At 53.1% G+C, this 22447-nt stretch overlaps 1 protein-coding gene across 5 annotated transcripts in view; it reads left to right on the top strand.

The window, feature by feature from the left end:
- Nucleotides 1-22447, top strand: part of TSPAN9 (tetraspanin 9) — a 204544-nt gene that overhangs the window by 139726 nt on the left and 42371 nt on the right. For 2 of the 5 annotated variants that reach the window (XM_086714305.1, XM_086714303.1), the window contains one exon: nucleotides 482-583. The exons of the other annotated variants lie outside the window; for them this stretch is intronic. In XM_086714305.1, the coding sequence (XP_086570431.1) occupies nucleotides 482-583 (102 nt within the window). The remainder of the gene's footprint in view (nucleotides 1-481; nucleotides 584-22447) is intronic. 5 annotated transcript variants of the gene reach the window in all.

Here is a 22447-nt window from a genome sequence, read left to right as displayed (position 1 = left end):
TCAGGGCCACTCAGCCAGACAGACTGCCACCCTTCCTGGCTGTCTAGGTTCTGTTGTTGTGAAGCACGGGCCTTAAATGGAGAGTGATGTGCTGGGGACAAGGATTTTACAGGTGGTTTTCCTTCCTGTTGGCAGGCCAGGGGGCAGATAGTCTAGTGGCCGTGGTGGGGACATGAGCCCAGAGTCACAGCCTCAGTTTGACGATGATCTAATGAGATTCCTTAGTCTCTCTGGACTCACTTTGTTTCCACTGTGAACACTGACCGTGACACACAGCCTTCCCCAGGGGGTTGTTGATGGGGGGAGAGCAGGGAATGTCCCAGCACAGCACACAAGGAAGGATAGCTCCTGCTACTTTGTCTCCATTATTATTGTTATTGTTATTATTATCATTATTATTATGTTGCCTCTGTTGAGTAGCACCTACAGAGGGAACTGCGTTTATTCACCTACAGAGGGAACTGCGTTTATTCAACCGCAGTGCCTGTGTTGGGTTGGGCACCTGACCAAGACTGACCTTCGGGAGAATGGAGGGACACTTGTCCATACCTCTCATGCCAGGAGCAAAGGATCGGCTGGACAGGTAGCTCTCTTAAACTGAGACCTCTTCTAAAACTCTAAAGTTTTGTATATTTCACTCTGGATTTAGGAATATAGAGTAGGGACAAACGGAGGGAAGGTAGAAAGGATGATTTAAATAGAGGGAATAAATCAAGGAAGTTTCTTGGACTAGGCCTGAATTCTAGTTATCTGTGCAGCCCCCACTTCTGGGGGCTCACCTGTGCTGGGCCCTGGTCTGAGCGCCTTGCCTCCCTTGTCCCTTGTCTGGTTGATTCCAGAGCCTTCCTTGCTCCTAACCACCAAATAGGTTTCCCCTGCTATCTAAAAGTAGAGTCGTCCTATGAAACCTTTCACAAGCAGAAATGGTGTAAAGTGAAGAAGCAATTACCATTAATTTATATGGAAATAATATTTGAGCATTCCCAGATGCAAAAAATAACCTCTCTTAGGCTTTTCTGATACCTTAGGGCACATCTTGCTAACAGAGGCACAAAATAAGTGGAGATAAAGCACAGATGCTCACAGACACAGTTCAAAGCTATGGCAGCTTGGTGCTGAGACGCTGAGTATAGTTTCCAGGGAAAGAACTCGGTGGGGCCACTCTCACAGCTCAGGGTGTGTGCGCCTCTATAATGGCTGGCTGCAAAACAAACACTGAATGGTATTTTTGCTCTGTGTGTGTGTGTGTGTGTGTGTGTGTGTGTGTGTGTGTGTGTGTGCAAAGTGAAAATCCTCTTCGGATTTCTTTCAGCCAGCGAAAACAGGTATTGATGTACGTCTTGTGTAAAAGTGGCACAGTGCAAAGTTTCAGGAAAGTGGGGGGATACCTGCATTGCCTTTTCTGTTCCAGGCTGGTAATAGACCAAGGAAGTATGACTCCGAGTAAAGCTGCCAGGATCAGCAAACCCGGGGTGTCGCCCCACATGCTCTCCAGTGGGTCTGGGGTGGGCGGGTGGCACCTCGCTGGTAGGCTGTGGGCCTCATGGTTGGGAGCCCACATGACAGGTGCCCCTGCCCCAGGGGCTGAGCCTCACTTCGTCCATCCCTCCAGGAGAACACGTTGTGTCACAGAGTAGCTCAGCAAATGTGGGCAGAGGTGTTTCTTTGGAGTAGCCAGAGGTGATGCTTTTGTTGATAGGCTTAACCTGGGTCGTTTCCTGGGGAGTGGGAAGTACGGGGGATATCTGCAGAAGAATCGGGTATTGATGTGTTTTCCTTGGACGGGCAGGAGGGCCCAAGTGCAGAGCTTAGCGCTGCTCTCCTGGCCTGTGGGGGTCATTCCTAGTCTGCCTGGTGGAGCTGTCTCAGTATGAGGCAATGGTGGCACACTAGGCCACGAGCTGAGGGGCCTCAGGTGGGAAGGGCAGGCCGTTTCCGGGTTCTGCTCTTCAAAGGACAGGGCCTTGCTGGTCATAGATCTTAGATGAGGGATGCACTGGCCTTTTCCTGTGAGACGGTTCTTGACTCTGGAGCCATCTTTCACCCGTTGCTCTTTTCCAAAGATTCAAAGAGATATTTCAAGTTACCTTTTATGGCTCTGGGGCAAGGAGAGCTCTGGAGACTTGGTATCAGGTTGACCTTTTGCAGGCTTACTGGCTCTCGATGGGTGGGGGAGGGGAGAGAGAAGCCTGGGGACGAGGGGACTAGTTTACCAACATGAACACACAGTCAGAGCTTTCCAGGGCTCCCTTCACTGTCGGTGGTGGGAGGATGATCTCTTGTTAGGACCGCTCTCTAGATTTTTCACTGTCTCCTTTGCTAGCTCTTCCCCTTGTTTGTTCATTCATTCAAACACCTACTTGCTCCGGGAAAGACAAAAACAGGGATGGAACATAGTCCCTACCTTGTCATACTAGACTGCCTTGACATATTGAGACATTATTTTGTATTAAAGAGAAATATTAAATCTACCTGAGCACCTAATCGAAGCCTTTCTTTTGACACCATAAAATGTGTGGTTGAAAGAACCCCGAACGAGAGTATATTGGAAAGAAAGTGAGCAGCTGTCTCAGGTGCTCTGTTATGAACACATTTCCTTGGAGCTGTGCAGGGTTCTGCACCGTTGTTTCCTGACAGTTCTTCCTCTAACGTTATCGAACTTCTCCTGTACCCAAGGCACAGCCTGGGCTTGGCTCTGTGAAGATGCTGGAGGGAGGGGCACAGCCATGACTGTCCTGGGAAGAGAAGGGTGTGTGAGTGGGGACCCCCACTTCCTGCACATAGGGCCCTGGCTCCAGCCCAGGTGAGGCCTGTTTGGCTTTGGTGTAACCTGCACTTCCACGGTGGGGAGCAGAAGCATCTGGTGGGTTCCAAACCCTGCCCAGGCTGGACGATGATGGTGGCAAAGGGAGAGGTCGAAAGTTCCTCCTGGGCGGTTACCAGCACAAGTCTCCAGGCCCAGGGCTTTTCCCTTGCCAGGCTAATAGGTCACCCCAGCACCCCATGGATCTGTATCTGGGAGGAGTCACAGGGGTCTTGGCTCTTGGCTGTATCTCCTGAGCCTGATGCCACCGAGGTGATCTGATTGGATGGTGTGTGGGGTCCTGTGTGATGGATGGCTCATTTTGTCTTGGCTCTGGAGGCCCACATTCCTGCCAAGAGTGTGCCAAATCCAAGGGCCCTTTCTCTAGTGGGTCCTCAAGAAATATTAATTGGTAGTAGGGACCAGAGAGTCAAGTTCACCAAATGCTGGCCTCTGGGTCCTTGTTCTCCCACAATTTATAGTTCTCTCCTTAAATCATCCCCCAGGCCTCATGCTGGGACACAGGACCAACCGACTTCTCCGTACTGTGGGTTTTGTCCTATAGCTGAGAGCAGAGGGGGGCATTAGTCACAGCTCTGGCTATTCAGACTTGGGGAGCTGCCCCGGAAATGCACGTGGAGGCCAAGGCAGACACGCAGGTGGAGCGTGGGCACCTGGTGGAGATGGACCCGTGGGGGCCCGGTGCCCCAGCTGCCCTCCCCTGTCTATTAACTCTCCATTAGCATGCGACGGTGGCGTTGCCTCTAACAGTTTGATTTATGCCACTGAGGTTTTGCTTACAAATTAGAAGCTGCTATTGTGCTAAGTCGGCTTTAAAATCGATGCAGAGTAATTGCAGTACACGGGTAGTTGGACGACATTAACATGAGAAATGTGCTGTAGTCGTCATCCTTGGAACAAACATGACCAATTACAGTGAAATTCCGTGCCCTTTCCCCGGCTAATTTGAACACAGCTCACTGCCAAGCCCTCCCCCGGCATGGCCAGTTCTCGATGGAGACATGTCACGAAGGGATTTGTCAGGAGTGGGCCTGGGAATGCTCATGTTGACGTCCCATGGAGGTGTGGGATGGGGCCCTCGTTTGTGTCATTGTCTGTTCCAGCCCCCCCTAGCTTTTGTGGCATGTTTTCTGTGTGCTTTGCTGCTGTGATGCTTTAGGCCTGGAGCAACAGCCCTAAGAGCTTTAATGTATGTGATGCCTGTGTGTTTGTGTGCATGCCTGTGTGTATGCGCTGTGTGTGTGCACCTGAGTGTGTGCGCCTGTGCACGTGCCTGAGTATGTGTGTGCGCCTGTGTGTGCACCTGTGTGTGCATGCCTGTGTGTATGTGCTGTGTGTGTGTACGTGCGTATGTGCCTGCATGTGTGTGTGCCTGTGTGCACGCGCCTGTGTGTATGTGCCTGAGTGTGTGTGCATGCCTGTATGTGCCTGTGTTTGTGTGTATGTGCACCCGTGTGCCTGTTTGCCTGTGTGTATGTGCCTGAGTGTGTGTGTGTGCATGTCTGTGTGTATGTGCCTGTGTGTGCACCTGTGGATGCGTGTCTGCATGTGTGCTTGTGTCTGTGTGCCTGTTTGCCTGTGTGTGTGCACCTGTGGGTGCGTGTCTATGTGTGTGCCTGTGAGTATGCCTGTACATGTTTGCCTGTGTGTACGTGCCTATGTGTATGTGCCTGTCTGTGTGTATCAATGTATGTGCCTATATGTGGGTGCATGTCTGTGTGTGCGTGCCTGTGTGTGTGTGTGTGTGTCTGCATGTCTGTCTTGCCTTAGAGTAAAAAAATGCACTAGTGAGGCCCACTTGTCACTTTGCACCCTGCCTCCCTAGCAGTTCCTATCCTTACTTCCGTCCCCTCACCTGGGAGGATAGCACTGCTCTCACACTGTTATGAAATTTTGGAAAGAGAATGGGAGTCCGAGCACTTTAACGCTAGAGCACGGATATAGCACTAGCAGCAGGAGTAGCTTGTTAGGAGAATGATTAACCCGGTACTGATGAGGCAGCCAGACGTCAGGACACTTCTCAGTCTTCTCCATACATTGGAGTTGAACAGTGGATTGAAAATGAAATAATGGTGTTGGCTTCCGTCTTCCAAAAGTCTGGTTTAATTGCGCTGCGGTTTGTCCTGGGCATCTGGGTATCGAAAGACCCCAAAGGATTCGCATGTGTAGCCAAGGCTGAAAACTGCTACCTGTCTGTTTCTCTATCTGTAGGTGGGTGTGTGCTTCTTTAGGGTAGAACCCATACTAACTATTGCTCAAGATCTCTGAAAGAGGATGCCTGGGTAGCTCAGTGGGTTAAGCATCTGACTCTTGATCTCAGCTCAGGTCTTGATCTCAGGTTGTGAGTTTAAGCCCTGTGCTGGGCTCCGTGCTGGGCTCCGTGCTGGGCATGAAGCCTACTTAAAAAGATCTCTGAGAAAAAAGAAAGCGAAGTTTTTCTAATTGGCAGGCAGGAAATTCTTCCTCCTATCTTACCAGAGTCCCCATTGCTTCCAATTCAACCTACTCACTCCACCCTTGGCTGAATGTGTGCACCTGGCCCGTCCACCTCTGTGTATGGTAGGTGTCAGGCAGCACTGTCTTCATTGGGAGCACCTGGTTTTCCCTGGGACCCTTGCACACTTATAAATGAGACAGTGAGGCTGTCTACTGGGAGTGGCTGGGCCTCACCGAGGTTGCACCACTCCGCCAGGTGGTGTGCCAGGCACCTTCACAAGCCAGGGAGGTGAAATTCTGAGCCCCGGAGTTTGCAGGCTATGGGAGGGAAAGAGCTCAGCGAGCCCATCCCTCTCTTGTTGCACACGAGGGAGCTAGGACCCAGAGAAGGAAAGGCATTTGGCCTGTGAATCAGACCAAGTTGGTGGCAGAGGCAGGACTAGAACCCCAGGCTCAGGCTCTGGTTCAGGGCTGTTTTTCTGTACTGTCCCAGCTCCGGGCTGGGGAGAAGCGGCCTCTGGACCCTGTCTCTGGGGAGGCTGTGCCTGGAGGGGCGGGATCCGTGTGGATGGCTCTGAGCAGCCCTGCATCTCAGACAAGGCCGAGTGCCTGCTCAGTCACAGACACGCATTGCGCCAGGATGGCCGCGTGATGGGCTGGGGGAATGACAGCTGTCGGGTCTGGTTTGACGTCAGTGCAGGCCCCCTGACAGATTCCCCAGTTCTGTCAGCTTTGCTGTAGCAGCATGCTTCCTGTTTGGTGAAAGCAGGTCTGCCTTAGATCAGCCCATTGTGGAGGTGGGGGGGGCGGCTGCCGGGGGCGGGGGGGGGGGGGCAAGTGATGGTCAAACTCACAGGGCGGCCATGGGGAGTGATGCTCGTCCCCATGTGACAGTCAGGACATCAGCAATCAATTTGCCATCACTCAATCACAGCTGAGTGTGAGTGTCACCTTTTACTAGTTCTGTGCAGGGCACCCAGGAGAGGCACCCAGCCTAATGTTGGGGACTCTAGGAATGCGTTCATCTGCACCCAAGGTGGAGGGAGGTGAGTGACCTCAGATCACACAGGGCTTTGACTTCTCGCATCCCTGGGTCCTCCCTGGCCTGCAGGCCTACCCAGCAATGAAGGGAGTCTGGGCTGGGGAGGTCAGCAGCACTTTCTGCACCTTCCATTGAAGTGGGGGCCAGGTGGTGGGAAGGGTGTCACACCCAAGATGGGCACAGCAGCTCCGAGCAGAGCAGGAGTCACGTGTATGTGGTGCCGGTCTGGGGGCAGTTTGCTGGCAGCTGTGAGCGGGGCAGGTCTCTGTGGGATGTTGGCCTGTTGCATCCTTAAGAGAAGATGAGCAATGTATCCCTGCACACTGCCTGACTCATGCTTGGTTCCGGAGCTTTAAAAAGGTGGGAAAACAGCCCCCTCCTCTCTACAATAACAGGAAGACAGGAGCAGAGTGATTGCCTTAAGTCTGGGGAAGCAGGGGGGATTGTTTTTAAATAGGCTATGCTCATCAGACGGGCTGTGACCAGGTCACTCCTTTGTCCTGGGCTACCAGGCTTAATCCCTGGGAAAGGTAGACATGTCCTTTCTCAGCTCATAGAACAAGCTTGTACTCGGGGGACCCAGAGGGACATTTCTTCTGTGCTCCTTCCCACTGGCCCAATTGGGAGCCAGCTGGGAACTGCTTTTCCTTTCTTCTGACCACAGCAAACTACGACAGGGCCCATCAGTGTGGATGGCGGGCAGGAGGAGGGTCAGAGGCACTGTTCTGTTGTCTCTCCTGCTGACGTCAGTGCTGGGGGGCACCGGAGCAGAGTGTAAATGGGTGAGGGAGGGTGCAGGAGGTTGCTCTGAGTGTTGGGGGGAGGAAGTCTGTATGTGAGGAGAAGAGGGTGGTATGGGAGGGGGATGGCGGGATCAGAAAGAAGGCTATTTTTTATTCCCAGAATTGCACATAGCAGGAGAAACTTCTTTATAGGCCAGAGGAGATAACCTTCCATTCTTGGTCTTTGGGCTTTGAAAGGAGGAATGTTCCTAGTTGGTCCACAAGTTCAAGGAAAACTGGCCAGGATATTTCTTAGGGAGCAGTCAGCTCTTGAAAGGTCAGATTCACATGTCGGCAGCGTTAGGAGGGCCCACCTTTGACTCCTCTGCTCAAGAGGGTCCTTAAGGATCACCTAGTCTCTCCTTCTCTCTGGGTAGAACACTGACTGCTCTTTACCTAGAGGTAGAGAGTCCCAAGCCTCCACCTCTAGGTAAAGAGGAGGTGTGTTCAGATTTTAGGGCTCCCCCCTCATTTGTGACCTGAATCCTTCTGAGGATTTCCACATGGTGGCCCTGACTATAGAGGGGGCTAGGTCCTCTTCCCATTGATTAGTGAGATACTGAGGGGCTGAGGGGGACACCAAGCACTTCCCCAGCAGGCCTGGGTGGGTGGTGGAGGCCAAAATGGAACCCTAGTCTGCAGCTCTCTCCCTGTGGACACTGAGCCCTGTACTGTCTGTACTCTATGAGAAACACCACCATGGGCAAATCCAAATGACTGTTCAGTGGTGAAAAATTAAATGCGAGAGCTGAGGCCAACAGTAATTTTAACCAACACAGGGAGACTGAGAGCCCCAGAACAGCATTAGAAGTTGTCTGCCACACATGTGTCCTGGGTTTTTTTTCTGGGCCTGAATGTGTCCCCCAAGGATACACAGTCTGGGCTTCTTTGTACTGCAGGGGGAGGGGCTGGAGGGCTGCTTCAGCCTCCTGACAAGCTCCTTGTGCATAGTTTCCATGGCCTGTGTGCTCCTGGGTTCCTTGAGACACCAAGGTCAGAGGCCTGAGGGGACACAACCCTTTCCAGTGGGCGAGTGTCCGTGCAGTAGGCCGCCTTGTGGGCCAGACCCACCCCAAACCTCCCTCCTGCCGTGTCGTCTCACAGTGTTCTCCACTCACCCCTTTGCTCCCTGCACCAGACCTGCATGAGGTGGCGCCTTGTGCCCTGGTGGGCTTGAAGATGAGCGGAGGTGAGGTTCTTCGTGAACAGGGATGATTGGTCCCTCTCGCGTGGGCTGCGGTGTTAAAGAGCCTGACTTCTGCCGAGTTACAGTACCTGACAACAGCTGCCACTCATGTAGTGCCTCCCTGTTCAGCAAACACCTTCATATACGTTGCCCTTTTGCTCCTCACGCCCCCTTTCAAGGATATAACGATGGCAGCTAATATTTACCAAGCAATTACTGTATGCTAGGTGCTGTGCTAAGTGCTCAACAGACAGTAAAAAATATTTTACAATATTTACAGTATTTAGTTTCTGTAACCACCTTGGGACACAATACCAGTACAGCCCCATCTTCTGTGAGGAAACTAAAGCTCAGAGATGTTAGGTAACAGGATCACACAGGTAATACTGAAGCCATTGGGCTCTGGAGGCCATACTCCCTCCACCCTGTCCCCCAGAGCATCTGGCTCTAGCACCAGCCCTGAGCCCTGGCTGCTGGTGAGCCGTAGAGCAGTGCCTGTGTCTAGGTGGCAGGGCCCGTTCCCCGGGGGACAGGGCCCGTTCCCTGGTGGCAGTGCCCATTCTCAGGTGGCAGGGCCCGTTCCCGGGTGGCAGGGCCCATTCCTGGGGGACAGGGCCTGTTCCTGGGTGGCAGCACCTCTCCACCTGGGCACAGATTGTTACCCAAGCAGGTTTCTTGATGGAAACTTACCACAGTTCCCTTCCAGGATTTCCAGTGGCTGCCGTAACAGATTGCCACAAATTTGGTGGCTTAAAACAACAGAAATGTATTCTCACAGAGTTCTGGAGGTTAGAAGACCACATCAAGGTGTTCACAGGGCCACACTCCCTTGGGAGGCCCTAGGGGAGAACTCTTCCTTGCCTGTTGCAACTTCTGGTGGCTGCTGGCATTCCTTGGCTGGTGGCCGCATCGCTCTGACCTCTTTCTCTGTCTTACAGCACTCCAGTCTCTGCTTCCACCCTCATGTCACACTCTCCCCTGTGTGTCTAATTTCCCTCTTCCTCTCTCTTGTAAGGATGCTCGTGAGTGCCCACCAGGGTAATCCAGGATGATCTCCCCATGTCAAGATCCTTAACTTAATCACACATGCAAAGACCCCTTTTCCAAATAAGACCACACTCACAGGTCTTGGAGATTGGGACATGGGTGTGTCAGTCCACTACCCAGGGCATCCTCAGGTGCAGTGGGCACAGGAGGGAGGTGGGTCCCATTTTAGACCTAGGGGATGGTAGAGGCCAAGGATCTGTACCCGCCCTCTCAGCAGGGGGCAGCCAGTAGAACAGGGAAGGTGATTCCTACACTGGGTCTCATCGTGCCGTGGCATCGTGGCTTGGCCCTCAAGCATGCCTCTGACCCTGAACCTGCACTTGACATGCTGCTTTGCTCTGCCTTTCCTCTCATCCTTAAACTCTGGAACTGGGGGACTGGGGGGAAGCACCCACGGTTGTCTTGCTCTGCTGATCACACACTTTCTCCTTACCCCTGGCCTAATTGAGCTCTGCAGTATTCCTGTCTGGGGCTTGCTGGCAAGGGGCTTTCACCAGGACCTTTTTACGCAGTGAGGGCCACGCCTGATTGAAAACTTTGTGCACAGCACTGGAAGAGTGTGGAGGGCTTTGCCTCAAGGTCAACCTATGTGCAGTTTCCCTGCTGAGTTTTGCTGACCTCGGAAAGAGGGGGGAAGCAGGCTCGTGGTGGCATCTCCCTCCTGCCAGGTACAGCCTGTGTGGGATGCAGATGGAGCTCTGCAGCCTCTGCTCTGGCAGGCAGGCCCTGTTGTACCCGCCTCTGTTGCAAAGACATTCATGAACCGTCTGCTGTGTGCGAAGATCAGAGCCAGCCCTGTCTCCCTTGGGCCAGATGAGTTTGCCTCCTGTGGTCCCTGAGCGGGAGATTGGGACCTGACTGTGTTGAGTGTGGCTCCTTTCCTTATTCTCAGCTCATTCTCCATCCTTCCTATGGTTCCCACCCTTCCCAGCCCCTGCCCTGTGGGGCCCTGCTTTGCCCCCACCTCCACACCACCTGGGCCCCTCCCCACCCCCACCCCCAGTTGCCCTCAGGATTGCCCTGAGCCTGCTTGGGCTTCTGTTAGAGATGCTTGGGACCCAGGCAGGGGTGGCAGACATCCCAGGATGTCTGGGAGGATGACCAGTTTTGAAGATTAGGAGTCAGGGTGAAGTCCCAGCTCTTCCTGCGTGTGTTCTGATGCGTAGTCCTGCAGCCCAGCTTCCCTGTCCCTTGTGGGCCTGACTCCCCTGTCCATGTCTCACCATCTCTTCCCTCTTGGGCCCTTCTCCCACTGCCCGGAGCCAGGCAGCCCTTTCTTTTGCAGTGCTGCGTGCACCGGGGCTTTCCCTTCATGCCCAGAACTAAGTGTTTCTAGAGGACACTAAGGCATTTTGCTTTGCACCTGCCTCTGCAAATAGTAGGTGCCTATTGAATGCTCCTCAACGCTTTGGGTATAGTCTTCTAAAATGGGGGTGGAATAGTGGTTTCTCAGTCCATGAGGTTTTTCCCAAGCTGCTCTGGGAACAGCGGCAGAAGTCCCTCCCAGCCCGTCTTGCCAACTCTTCCCCCACCATCTCCTTTCATCCCCAGTGCACCCCTCTTTTCTTTGTTGTTCAGCCACTGCTCCTGGTTCTCTGTTCCCTGAGCAGGTGCCAACCTATCGAAAGGCTTGCTTACTCCTTAGTCACCCTAGAGACTCCTTAGGGTGGCTTGGGCCTTATCTGGCCTTATTTGGAGGCCCTAAGCCAGTAGGGTCTCTGTGCACTCCTCCCTGCCTAAAGGTGTAGTGATGGGGTGGGGCCGGGGGGCTCTGTGCTATCAGAGCGCAGCCTGACCTCCATAAGCCTGTCCGGGAGGTGAAGGACACCTCGAATTGGGGACAGTGCTTGGTCAAGAGAGTGTGTAAGGATTGTGGGTTTTTAAAAGTCATTTTAACTTCTCGCCAGGGAATGCCATGCATTCTTTCTCTCTCTGCTCTGTGGAGCCTCTTATCCCTGCAGAAGCAACAGGACAGCAGGTGCAGAAATGGGAGAGGCAGATGGGAGGGAAGGGAAGCAGGGACAGTCCCAGGTTCCCTGGCTCCGTGACCTAGGACCAAGCACCTCCCCTGTCTGGCCCCCGGGATTTCCATCAGAGCACTGCCCCTCCGGATTCCTTCAGACGGAAGACTCTGGTTCTGCTGCTGCCACCACTGCAGATGCTAAACACGATGTGAGATGGGGCATCAGCAAGGACAGCATTCCCAAGCTGGGCCTTGCTCTGGCCTTGGCTAGGGCAAAATCCCTCGTGTTGGCCCCGTTTCACCAGGGAGAGATGCCATGGGTGAGAGCTTGGAGAGAGCTCACCAGATCCACGCATTACAACCTGACCTGTGTATACCCCATGCCAGGCCCACCCTAAAGAGGTCAACCTCAAGGGGCAAAGACTGGAGCTGGTAGGGGTGGGGAAGGTGGAAATTCACGTAGAATTGGCCAGCCTTGGTGCCAGGACAACAGATGTTCGCTTTGGAGCCTGGATGGGGTTCGCTCCAGGCCGTGGGCGGGCGGCGCCTTCAGATGATCTCCCGGGTCAGGTTTCTCGTTGGCTCTGGGCAGGGCCTTTCACTTTGGGGGCCGTCTGGCCTCCAAGATTCCTCCCACCACTGCCTTTCCACCCGCTGTTGCATGCATGCCCAGCCGGGAGAGTTGGCCACTGCGCCCCCGGCACTGCGAGCTCCCTGAGCCTGGGGCCGGCTCTGCATTGGGCTGCCTCTGGCCAGGAACCACCTGGGAGCATCCTGCTCATCTCCAGTGCAACAGCACAATTACATGTACGCCGGGAGGGGACTGGGCATCTGCAGGACCTCAGTCCCAGCTTCTCCAGAAGCCCCTGCCGTCTGGTCATTAGGTGCACTCCTGGATCTTTCTTTTTGGCACAATTCTTATGGGCCTCAGGATGGTGAGCTTTGTAAGTGAAGTGGGCATAGGCTTTCAGCTACCAGAGTGCCTTGTATACCCAAGTACCTGCTCCCGGCACACGTAATGGTAAATCCCAGGAAATGTGTGCCATCTCCTCTCAAAACGTCTTCTCTCCCAATCCCCAGTTTCTATTATAAGCTTGTATCTCTTTTTACCATGAGATAGATAGATAGATTTACTTACTTTTTAAACATCCTCCCAACAGCCAGAGGCTGTGAAGCCAGTTTAACTTTGTTTTTTGTTTTTTTGTTTTTTTTCAATCCAGAGGCAAGAAGCCTATAGTGGAGGGATCTGGGCTGGGTCATCAGAGGTACTGAGACATAGAAGCCCATCCCCTGTCCTGATTGCCCGCTCCCTGTTCCAGACCACTGGTGCAGTTGGTCCACAGAATCTTGAACTAAAAGGATTCTTAAAGGACATTAAATCTGGTGGTTTGGAGCCTAGCGTTGCATCAGAGTGGCTGGGGAAGTTTACGCAACTTTGGACTTGGGGTTCCCACCTGTGGAGATGCCTTGTTGGTCTGAAGGAGGAATTTGAGAGTGGTTTGGCTAGCCAGCGCCCCAGATGATACTGACACATCCAGCCCTCCCTGGTCCTGGGAGCGGCATTTGGCCCGTGTGCTCATATGCTCTCTCTCGAGCGGCCCTGGCCCTTAGCAGGGGCAGACAGCCCAGCTCCAGCTTCTCCACGTGGCCACCTGCGGTGGACACTCACCACCTCCTCGGACTGCTCGCTCCCTTCCAGGACACGTTAGTTGTGGCTGATTCTCTCCAATTGGCCCTGCTCTGTTCCCCAGAGCTACACAGAGAGGTTCTCCTTCCTCTTCTCTGTGGCCGGCCTTCTCCTGTGCTGACAGCTGTTCCCGTCCCTCCCGTCTTGTCCCCTGCAGTCTGCACACCCCTGCTGCTTCTCATGCTTCTGACTCCTCTTCCCTCGTGGGAGCAGTGAGAAGGAACCCAGGGGGTGCGCCCAGGAGCGGGGGCTGGGAACCCGCGTGCTCCAAACCCCAACTCTTGCTGGCCAAGGGCGCAGCCCTCTGCCCAGCCCCACCACTGCTCCCGCTGTTCTGTGTCATTATGTGACCATCGGCAGATTGGCTCACTGACTTCTTGAGCTTCCACAGCCACATTAAATTATTAATTGCCTAAGCTAGCAAGCTCATTCGATTATTTTATTAAGTAGTATTTGATAAAGACAAAATATACATGTAAGTTATGAAGGCTAATAGGAGGGACACCCCTGAACCCACCACCCAACCTCACCAATGCCTTGCCTCTTGTCGTTGCTCGTCCCGCCTGTGTGCCCCTGGCCTCTCCCTTTGGAGGGAACCCCTCTTCTGATTGCATTCTTATCACTCTTTCTCCTTGGTTGCGTAGTGTTGCCGCTGATACATATTCTTAAACATAACCTCTAATTTTACTCGCACTTGAGCTGTACGAGATGGTGGTATGCTGTATGTAGCTTGCATTTCTTTTACTCAGGTGTATGTGTCCAAGATTCACCCGTGTTATGTTTGTAACTGTAGTTCGCTCATTTCCCCTTCCCTGTAATATTTCACTGTGTGACTATGTAGTCTGTCTTTTGATACCTGTTTTGGCTGGCAGGGGCAAGATGCGGTGAGCATTCCTGACCGGGTGTGTGTCTAGGAGTGTCTCCAGGGCATATCCTAGGGCTTGGGTGCTGGGTTGTGGGGCAAGGACAGTCTTCTCTTTTTAGAACCATCGGATCTCAAAGCAAGGAGTCATCCTGGCTAGTCCCGATCAGGTGTGGTTTTCTCTGACTGGGGTTTTGGGGTAGAGAGGCTGTGCCTGTCCTGGTCAGGTGAGCAGCCTGGTCTCTGCAGGGGATAATTCCAAAGCCAGTGGCCTGAGCCAGGTTTTTTCCAGCAGCCCCAGGTCTGAGCCCACAGCAGGCTACGGAGAATGGCAGTCACTTCACAACAGAGTGGGGATGAATGGAGTGTGTGAGCTTGTGTGTGTGTGTGTGTGTGTGTGCGCGCGCGCGTGCCAGTGTGTGTGTCTGTGTGTGTCTGAGATATTCTCACAGATCTAATTTACTGCTCTGCTTTCCCATCCTGGAGCCTCTGCCAAGTGCCTATATAAAAAAGGTGAAATATTTAGTTAAGATTGGGGAAAGAAAGATCAAGGCAGTCTTTTGCATTAGCTGTGGTGTTGAGAAGGTAGTTTGGGTAATTTCCTTCCATGCCATCCCAGATTTAAATCCTGGCCATCCTTCTACATCTCCCCTATGATATCCCATGGTCTGAATGAAATCTTTCTGTCCCCCCCAGTTGCAGGTGCCTTACCTTCCTCTGAATTTCTCAGTAGCTCTACATGTCTGTGTTGTAGCTGAGACTGTGGTGCTTCCTGCCTGGTCAGTTCTCTTTCCAGATATGTGTGCCTCCTTCCCTCAACCAGATCATCAGTCTCTTGAGGGTAGAAACTTTGTCTCCCAGTACCTGTTGCCCCCTGCAGCCCTGAGCACAGTGGTGAGTACTCAGTAAATACTGTCATTAATTGACTGGATCCAGTTCAGCCACATGCATGTGCCTGTGAGCTGGGTGACTGGCTCCATTGCCTTTCCCTTTCCTTACTCCGCGCCCCCCTCCCAAAATACCAATCCCAGAGCCAGATTTCTGGAAGGTTCAAATACGTCTGTATGGGGCTTTTCATTGTGCAGTGGAGGGGCCGGTTCTAGACCAGGGCTGCAGTCAGGGATGAAGCATGGAGTCGTCTGCGCTATCCCCAGCTCTTACTCTGGGACCAGCCGCTGTTGGCTGTGTACAGCTCTGTGGGTAGGGCTTGGGGAAGTGGGCATTCCTGGCAGGTCTGCAGGAAAGGAAAACATCACCGTGGTCTCCCACTGTTTCTCAGGAAACAGGAGAAGGTAGCAGTGGATAAATGACCTCGAGGGTCAGGAATGTAGGCAAGTGAATGACGGAATGAGTGGAACAAAGGGAGAATAATGAATAAACAGGAGGACAAATGAACAGCACGCTGTTCCAGAAAGAATCCTGGCCTGGAACCTGAAGACTGGCATTTGTATCCTAACCCTTTCCTTACTATTTGCACGACTATTATTATTCCTTACTATTTCCTTACTATTTGGGGAAATCACCTAATGTTTTCCAGTTTCCTCATCTGTACAATGGGGCAAAAGTATGTACTTCCCCGGGGTGGCTCAGAAGGCCAAAGGAGAACATGTCTGTGAACGTGCCTATTCTCCTTGAGGTTGTGTCTAATGTCACCAGAGTCTCAGGGGATTGGCAAGACTGGGTGTGACGGGCGCATGTGTGTGGTTTTCCCCATCGAGGGGGTCGTCGTCTGTGAAATGCCCATTGCATCCCATCTCCCACCCTCTGGTCATTGCTGGCTGTTTGCAGATGGAGAAGGTAGTGCCCCTATGAGCTGGGTTTGCCCAGCAGCCAGAGTGTTGGAAACTGTTGCTTTCCCATCATGTGTGAAGGCTGGCAGCTGGCTGCACCTTCCCAGTTTCCTATGTGGGGAGAGCAGGTACCAGTTTCATTAGCTTTGGGGGTTTGGCCTGGCTGCTGTAGCAGCATTTAACTTGGGGGACACCAGCCAAGCCTCTTGAAGACTTGCCAAGGCTCATCTTTCAGGGGGCTGCTGAAGTCAGGGGTGCAGGTACCCGACTCAGGGGCCCCAGCTACTTGGTCCCTGTCACTTGAAGCTGTGGCCTTCCCCCGGCATACCCTGCTGCCTCTCTGTCCCTTTAGTGTTCTCTGCAAGCCCATGGTATTGCAAGAACAGTGTGCCCTAAGTCAGAAGACCTGAGTTCAAATCCCTATCTCTGTCTCCTTAGCAACAACTCTGTGACTCTGAATCTGACATCCTGAGCTTTATTCTCTTTTCTGGTAGAGAGAAGACAGTAATACCTTGAGGGACTGATGCAATAATGTAATATTAATTACCATTTATTGGGTGCTTTCTAAGAGGGCCACTTTGTAAACACTTTACAAACATTATTTTGGCAGCAAATGTGAGAGAGTGGTGATGGGGACCTCTTTTACAGAGGAGGCAGCTGCAGCTCAGAGAGGTCAGGTAACTTGTCCCAGGTCACACAGTTGGTGGTTACCGAGTCTGTTCATCCCCAGCTGGCCCCTGTGCACTTCGTCACCGCCATGTTGCCTCTCTCAGTAAAGAAGATGATATGTGAAGAGCGCCTGGTATGCAGTTGGCTGGCTCTGAATCTGATGCAGCACATGGTATTCACTGAGAGATTAGCTGGGGCTTTCTGGGACCGGAAAAAATGGGGTGGGGGTAGAGAAGAGACTCGTAAGCCTGGGTGTGTGCTCCCCAACCTTTGTAGGGGAATCATCTGTGAGTCCAGCCCTTGGCAGATTCTTGGTGGCAGACGGATGACTCTTCTCCAAGCTCAGCAGGAGGCAGAGGGCCCGTAGTGATGTGCAGGGACACAGCTCTGCATGCTCGGACCTAGTCATGGAAGTCTTCGTTGGGTGCTGTCTGAGTTCCTCCTACTGCAGGGAACATTTGAGAAACATCACACAGGTGGGGCGCTGCCCACGGGGGCCCCCGGTTGTCCAACAGGCGCGCATGAAGCTGCGGCACACATGAGAGCAGCTCGGTGTGAGGGCTGCCACGGATGACCCATCGGGGAGGGCCTCCTGGGGCAGGTGGAGCTGCTCCTGAATGTGGGTGGGGGAAAGGGTCTGAGGCAGTAGGTGCGTCATGAGAGAGGGGGGCACCTCGAACTGGGGCCGAGGGCTCATCGTATTATCCTCATGAATGTTGTCTCCTTCGTCGCATTCGTAAAGTGTCTATGTTGGCTGCTTACATAGGAAGCCAGTGACAGATAGTCCTGGGACCCTGCCTCCTGGTGGCTCACCATCAAAGACGGGTAGGCTGATGCCCACTTCGGTGAAATGTGACCTACAAAGCCCTCTGCAAAGCTGTGAGCAGGAGAGAAGGTTCTGGTCCCTTGCATTTCCGACCCCTTCTCCTCATACCAGGAAGGCCTATTGGCCTCAGAGCAGGGAGAGACCTCAGATCGGCTAACCGCCTCCTGCCATGGACAGCCCAGGGGCTGGGCTGCCAGAGCGGTCAGGCTGTGTCCCACCTGAGGAAGCCTCCTCACCTCACACGCTTCTCTGTCTGGCCCTGAGCTGCCCTCCTCTTTCGGCTGGAACCAAAAACTTGATTGATCTCTCTGGAATGCATGGCAGTTTTATAGCTTAGGGTTTCACTTTCTGGAAGGGTCCCCGATCCCCAGTCCCAGAGAGGGTAGGGTCAGTGCACCCTCCGCTTCCAAAGCCAAGAGTGGGCATCAGCACTGCCCCCTGCCCCCAGCTGTCCTGAGTCCACACAGCCAGCTGTTGCCTGCTGCGGAAGGGCATTACCGCTGCCATCTGCAGCTCGTTCCCCTGTATGAACTTTACAAACAACCTTTTTAATCATGTTTATGAACTCGGCAAATGCACATATTTGCCGCAGGTTGTGTTTCCTGCGATGACAAAGGGCTTGGTGGTAAAGCCAGTAGGTCGGGCTTCAAACTCTCAGCTCCACTGGGGGACTCTTCCTCTGACTTCCTCTGTCTTCCCACCTTTCTTCCTCTCCCCTCCCCCTCTCATCCTCAAGAAGTCTAGAATATTCCCTCGTTTTTGCATGCTGCTCGCAGTTTACGCGGCGCTTGCCTCTCTCCTGTAGCCAAGATGGATTCTTCTCATTTCACAGGTAAGAAAACGGAGCGATTGGCCTCAGGCTGATGGCTAGAAGCAGCTGAGCTGAGCCGAGCCTTGAACCCGCGTCCTGAGTCTGCATCCTTTGCTGTTCTCACTTTGCTGCCCTCCCTCAACCTGGTGGGCAGGGCAAACTCCTTGCCTGGCCATGGCTCAGAGATCCCTCCTGCCCCACCCCCAGGACATGTTGGGCTGAGCACAGTCTGCAGCTGCCGGGGGCCAGCCTGCTTTGTGCTGAATTGTGGTGTGTGGCTTTTGTTTGTTCCCACGGTGCCCTTTGTGAATGTCATTGACTTCTCAGGACCGGCTCCTTCACTTCACTAGCAGGAAAACCGAGCCCCAAATGGTGCTCTTTCCCAGAAAACAACGTCAGCTCTTTGATGTCTCCTGGGGAGAGCCTTGGCTAGGGGTCAGGACTTCTGGGTTTAGACCCAAAGCCAACTGTCCTTTTATCCCCTGCTCTGGGGCAAAGTTGCATGCCCTCATTGCCCTACTCAGAAGACAGAGGTGAAGTTTATTACTACTTCAAAGCCCAGGCCGTAGTGGGGCAGTGTGTGGATGCCCTGGGAGCTGTCAGCCAAGGCCATTTTGACCACAGCAGCGGACGGGCCAGTTGGTGCTTAGCGCCTGGGGAACCTGGGTCACTGATGGTGACTAGCTCCTGGCCCCTCTAGCTTGTGTAGTACCTCGACTCCCAAGGTGTCTCCTGTTGTGTTTTCTCTCCACTTGCCCCAGAGGCATGGTACTCCCCAAAGGGGTCAGGTGATGCCCAGAGAGGGGTAGGGGAGTTTCTCCACAGTCACCCACATGGCAGACAGGCCTGGAATTAGACTTGAGGGCTTCTGATTCAGCCTGTGATCCTAGAAGCCTGTTTTCCAGGACTGATTCCTGTCATCCTGGGAGGAAAAGGAGGAAGAAACCCTGGGCTTAGAAGGCAGCTGGGATAGGGAGTGAGTGATAGGGGTCCACACTTACCAGGAACGCTGCCTCCCTGCCTCAAGCTTATCATCTGTGAAGGTGCACACTCCCATATGTCTGCAGACGAATGTACCCCTCGTCTCTCTCGGTTTTGGTTTTCATTTTTATCCCTGTTAATGTGGCCCTAGTGCCCGTGTTCCCATTTCCATAGCCCCTCTGTGGGTAAGGAGTGTTTGCCATGGAAATCACCTTATCACAGCTCCACTGCCTGAGTCTCATGCCCATGAGCAGACTCAGAGAAGCGAGCTGGGGACTCTTTTCTGCCTTTTCAAAGTAGCAGCAGTGACTGTTAAAAATCTGCCTGCTGTCACTGCTGAGCGTCCATTTGATCTGACGTGGGGAGAGGTTAGGTGTATAGGTCAGCACAGACAGTGGTGTGGCTGAGGCTGAAACCCAGATGTCCCAGTTCAGAGTCCACTTCCCTGGATGTGGCCTTCTTGGAGGGTCATTGGGGGCTTCTGACAGCCACTGGTAGGGAGGGGCAGAGGAGGGAGAGAAGGAAGGGGCTGAGTGGGGGCAGGGGGGAGGAGAATAGCTAGGAGTTTGGAAGTTTTCAAAAGGAATAAAGGCAAGAGAAACCTGATGATAGGGTGTGCAGAAGGAGAGCATCCCCAGGATCCTAGGTACAGAGACAAGGTCTGACGGAGTGGGGCCAGGTGTTATGAAATAGCTCCTGTTTCCTTCTGACTTTTCATTGTGGACATTTTCAAGCAGGTGCAGAAATAGAATAGTGTAAGGAACCCTTGTGTACCCATCACACAGCTTCCACGGCCTGCTGCTCCCCACCTCTTCTTCCTTCTGGAGTGTTTTAAAGTGGATGCCAGGTAGCCTATCATTTCACACATAGCTGCTTTTTGAACGCTTTGAGGGGTGTGTTTGGATTCAGAAGGCCCCACTGCAGGCTGGGGTGTGGGTGGTGTGGACAAGGTGGGAGGGCGGGAGACCAGCTCTTCCCAGAGGAGCAGCCCCAGCAGGATCATGGTCATCTGGAAAGTGGACAGCCCACAAAGAGAGCGGAGGGCGTTTTCTGTAATCTCCACTCCCTGCCTCTTGATTGAGTGCTTGTAATGCGTCCGATGTTGTTCTCGGCACTTCACATGCTTTACCTCACTCAGTCCTCACAGCGTTCCTATGGGGGCGATTCTGTCAGCATTGCCATCTTATGGATGTGGAGTGAAGGCTCAGAGAGGCCAGGTAACATACTTAAGCTCACACAGCTGGGCAGCTAGGAAACCAGGATTTGAATCCAGGCCGTAGGCCTCCAAAGCTCTTGCTCTTATCTGTTGTTGCACTGCCTCTTGAGGGTGTTAAGGTGGGCAGATACATCAGAATTGCTTTCTACCTGGCCCCTTCATGGATTTTGGGGTAGCTCAGTGTTCTGGCGGGGGCGGAGGGCTTGCCCATTAAAAGCCTTGTTTTCTTGCTTAAAGGGGAGATTTGACTGCTCTCTCTTGCCAGATGGGCTGGTGGCATCTTTCCCCACCTGCCTGTGTCTGGGTTGGTTAGACTCATCTGTCTGTGGCCCCAGGATGACACTTACATGGTGAGAGGCGGAGCAGGAAGGAGGTTCTGGGCTTCCTGGCATTAGTAAGCTGCCAGGTTTGTGGAGTAGACATTCCCGCTGCCAACCTTTAGAGAAGGGAGGGGAGGCATCTAAGCCATAAGGCTGTGTCTTAGGATGGCTTAATGATTTTCCCCTCTTGGTAGGTAGTGATAGCTGCAGTCAGCCCCAGCCTGCACCCAGAGCAGTTCAGGCCAGCCACCCCCCAGGCATCTCTCCTCCCTGCTGCTCTGTTCCATTAGAACTGAGCCCTCTACGCGGGAGCCGGGACCCCCCAAGTAGGAGAGCGATCACTTCCTGCTCCCTTCTGAAGCTTACTGGGACCCTGAGTTTTTTTCTTGTCTCCTGGAGAGGAAAAGCTAGGGTCATTGGGTCTCTTCCCTTGCTTTCCCACTGATAACCCTCAAAGGATGAGGGCCCTGTTTGTAAAGTGTAGCTAGTGGAAGTCCTGCTTTGGAATGCCACGCTGGGAGTTAGCATCAGAGCAGTGGAGCCCAGTATCACTGGCCCCTCTCTTTCTTCTCCCCATAATCGAGGATGGGCGCTCTGCGTATTGGGCCATTCAGTAGCATCCATGTGGTAGCTATTGCTTCCTGCTGAGCACCCACTGGGGTGCGGTCCTACACCGATTACCTTGCCTGGTTTGCCTGGGGACCCCGAAAAGTAGTTACTATGGTTCCACGTCCTACTTCCAGAGCAGATGAAACTGAAGCTGAGGGAGGCTAAATCACATTCTCAAGGTCACCCAGTGGGTGCTTGAGGGTGTAGGCATTTAAACTTGGGACTGTCTAGCTTCAGATCTGGTGCTCTCTACACTGCTTCGTGCCTGTCTCTACTGTACCGTGGTATTAAATACGAGCATAATATGAACTCCTGTGATGGAATATGTATTTGATATATTATAACAATAACCCTGAAATGGCATGGACGTTTGAGAATTGTGGCTTGCTGGCTTTTGCCGTAATTAGGTTTGTGTAAGAAGAAATATTAGTGATCGATAAGCATGAGAAAGAAGGCATAACATCACTAGTAATGAAAGAAATCCCAATTCTGACAATAATAGTATGCTATTTTCTTGTGTTTCAAATGCGCCCAGATTTTCACACTGCTCTTTGCTAATACGATACAGCGCTGGGGGGAGTGTAAGGTGATGCAGCCTTCGCGCTAGACAAGCTTGCAGGGGGTATGGAGAGCCTTAAAATCGGCCCTGTCCTCTGATCAGGGGCTGTACTTCTAAGAATCTATCCTGAGAAAATAGAAATGCTGTCAAATATGTGTGAGAGTGTTCATTAGAGAGCAATTTGTAGTAAAGGAGAACTGGAAACAATTTGAGCGTCCTACATTAGGGGAACAGGTAACGTGTGGTACGTCTGGCAGTGAGTGAATTTGGAATTATTGAATACGACACAGGGAAAATGCTTGCAACATACCGTACTTCACACACTGTAAAAAGGGCAGTGTGTACAGAGTAAGCTCCTGAATTTTAAGGGCACGTATGTGTACACATGTGCCCGCATAGGACCAGAAGGACATCACAGAACAGAGATCCAGAGAAATGGTCAAGGGGGTATGGGTGGCATAGTTTTCAGACCATCTTTGTCTTTCTGAGTCTCGGTTTCTCGCCTGTAAAATGGTGACATGGGGCGCTAGAGCTCTGGCCAACATGCTCGCCTCAGTCCTGGTCTGCTCGGTGGGTGTGGTTGCAGGCCTGTGACAGGCCCTGACCTTGGGTGGAGGTGCTGGCCTCGGGGTGTGCCCAGTGGGGCTGCCAGCCTGGGGCTCTGCTGTGTCACCCGGCCCAGGATAGAATGGAATGCTGCTAGCCGGGGCCACGTCCTGACGAAGAGCAGTGGAGGGCACGGGCCTCTGCGAGGCAGCTGCTCAGAGTTGGGGCTCCAGTGTGTGGGGCGCTGCTGGCCCTGGGGAGGAGGGATTCCCCTCTTCTCCTGAAGACCTT

The sequence above is a fragment of the Puma concolor genome, chromosome B4, assembly GCF_028749965.1.
Source record: "Puma concolor isolate L17-30 chromosome B4, mPumCon1.1.hap2, whole genome shotgun sequence".
NCBI classification, from domain to species: domain Eukaryota; kingdom Metazoa; phylum Chordata; class Mammalia; order Carnivora; family Felidae; genus Puma; species Puma concolor.
This window is presented reverse-complemented; position numbering and strand designations above follow the sequence as displayed.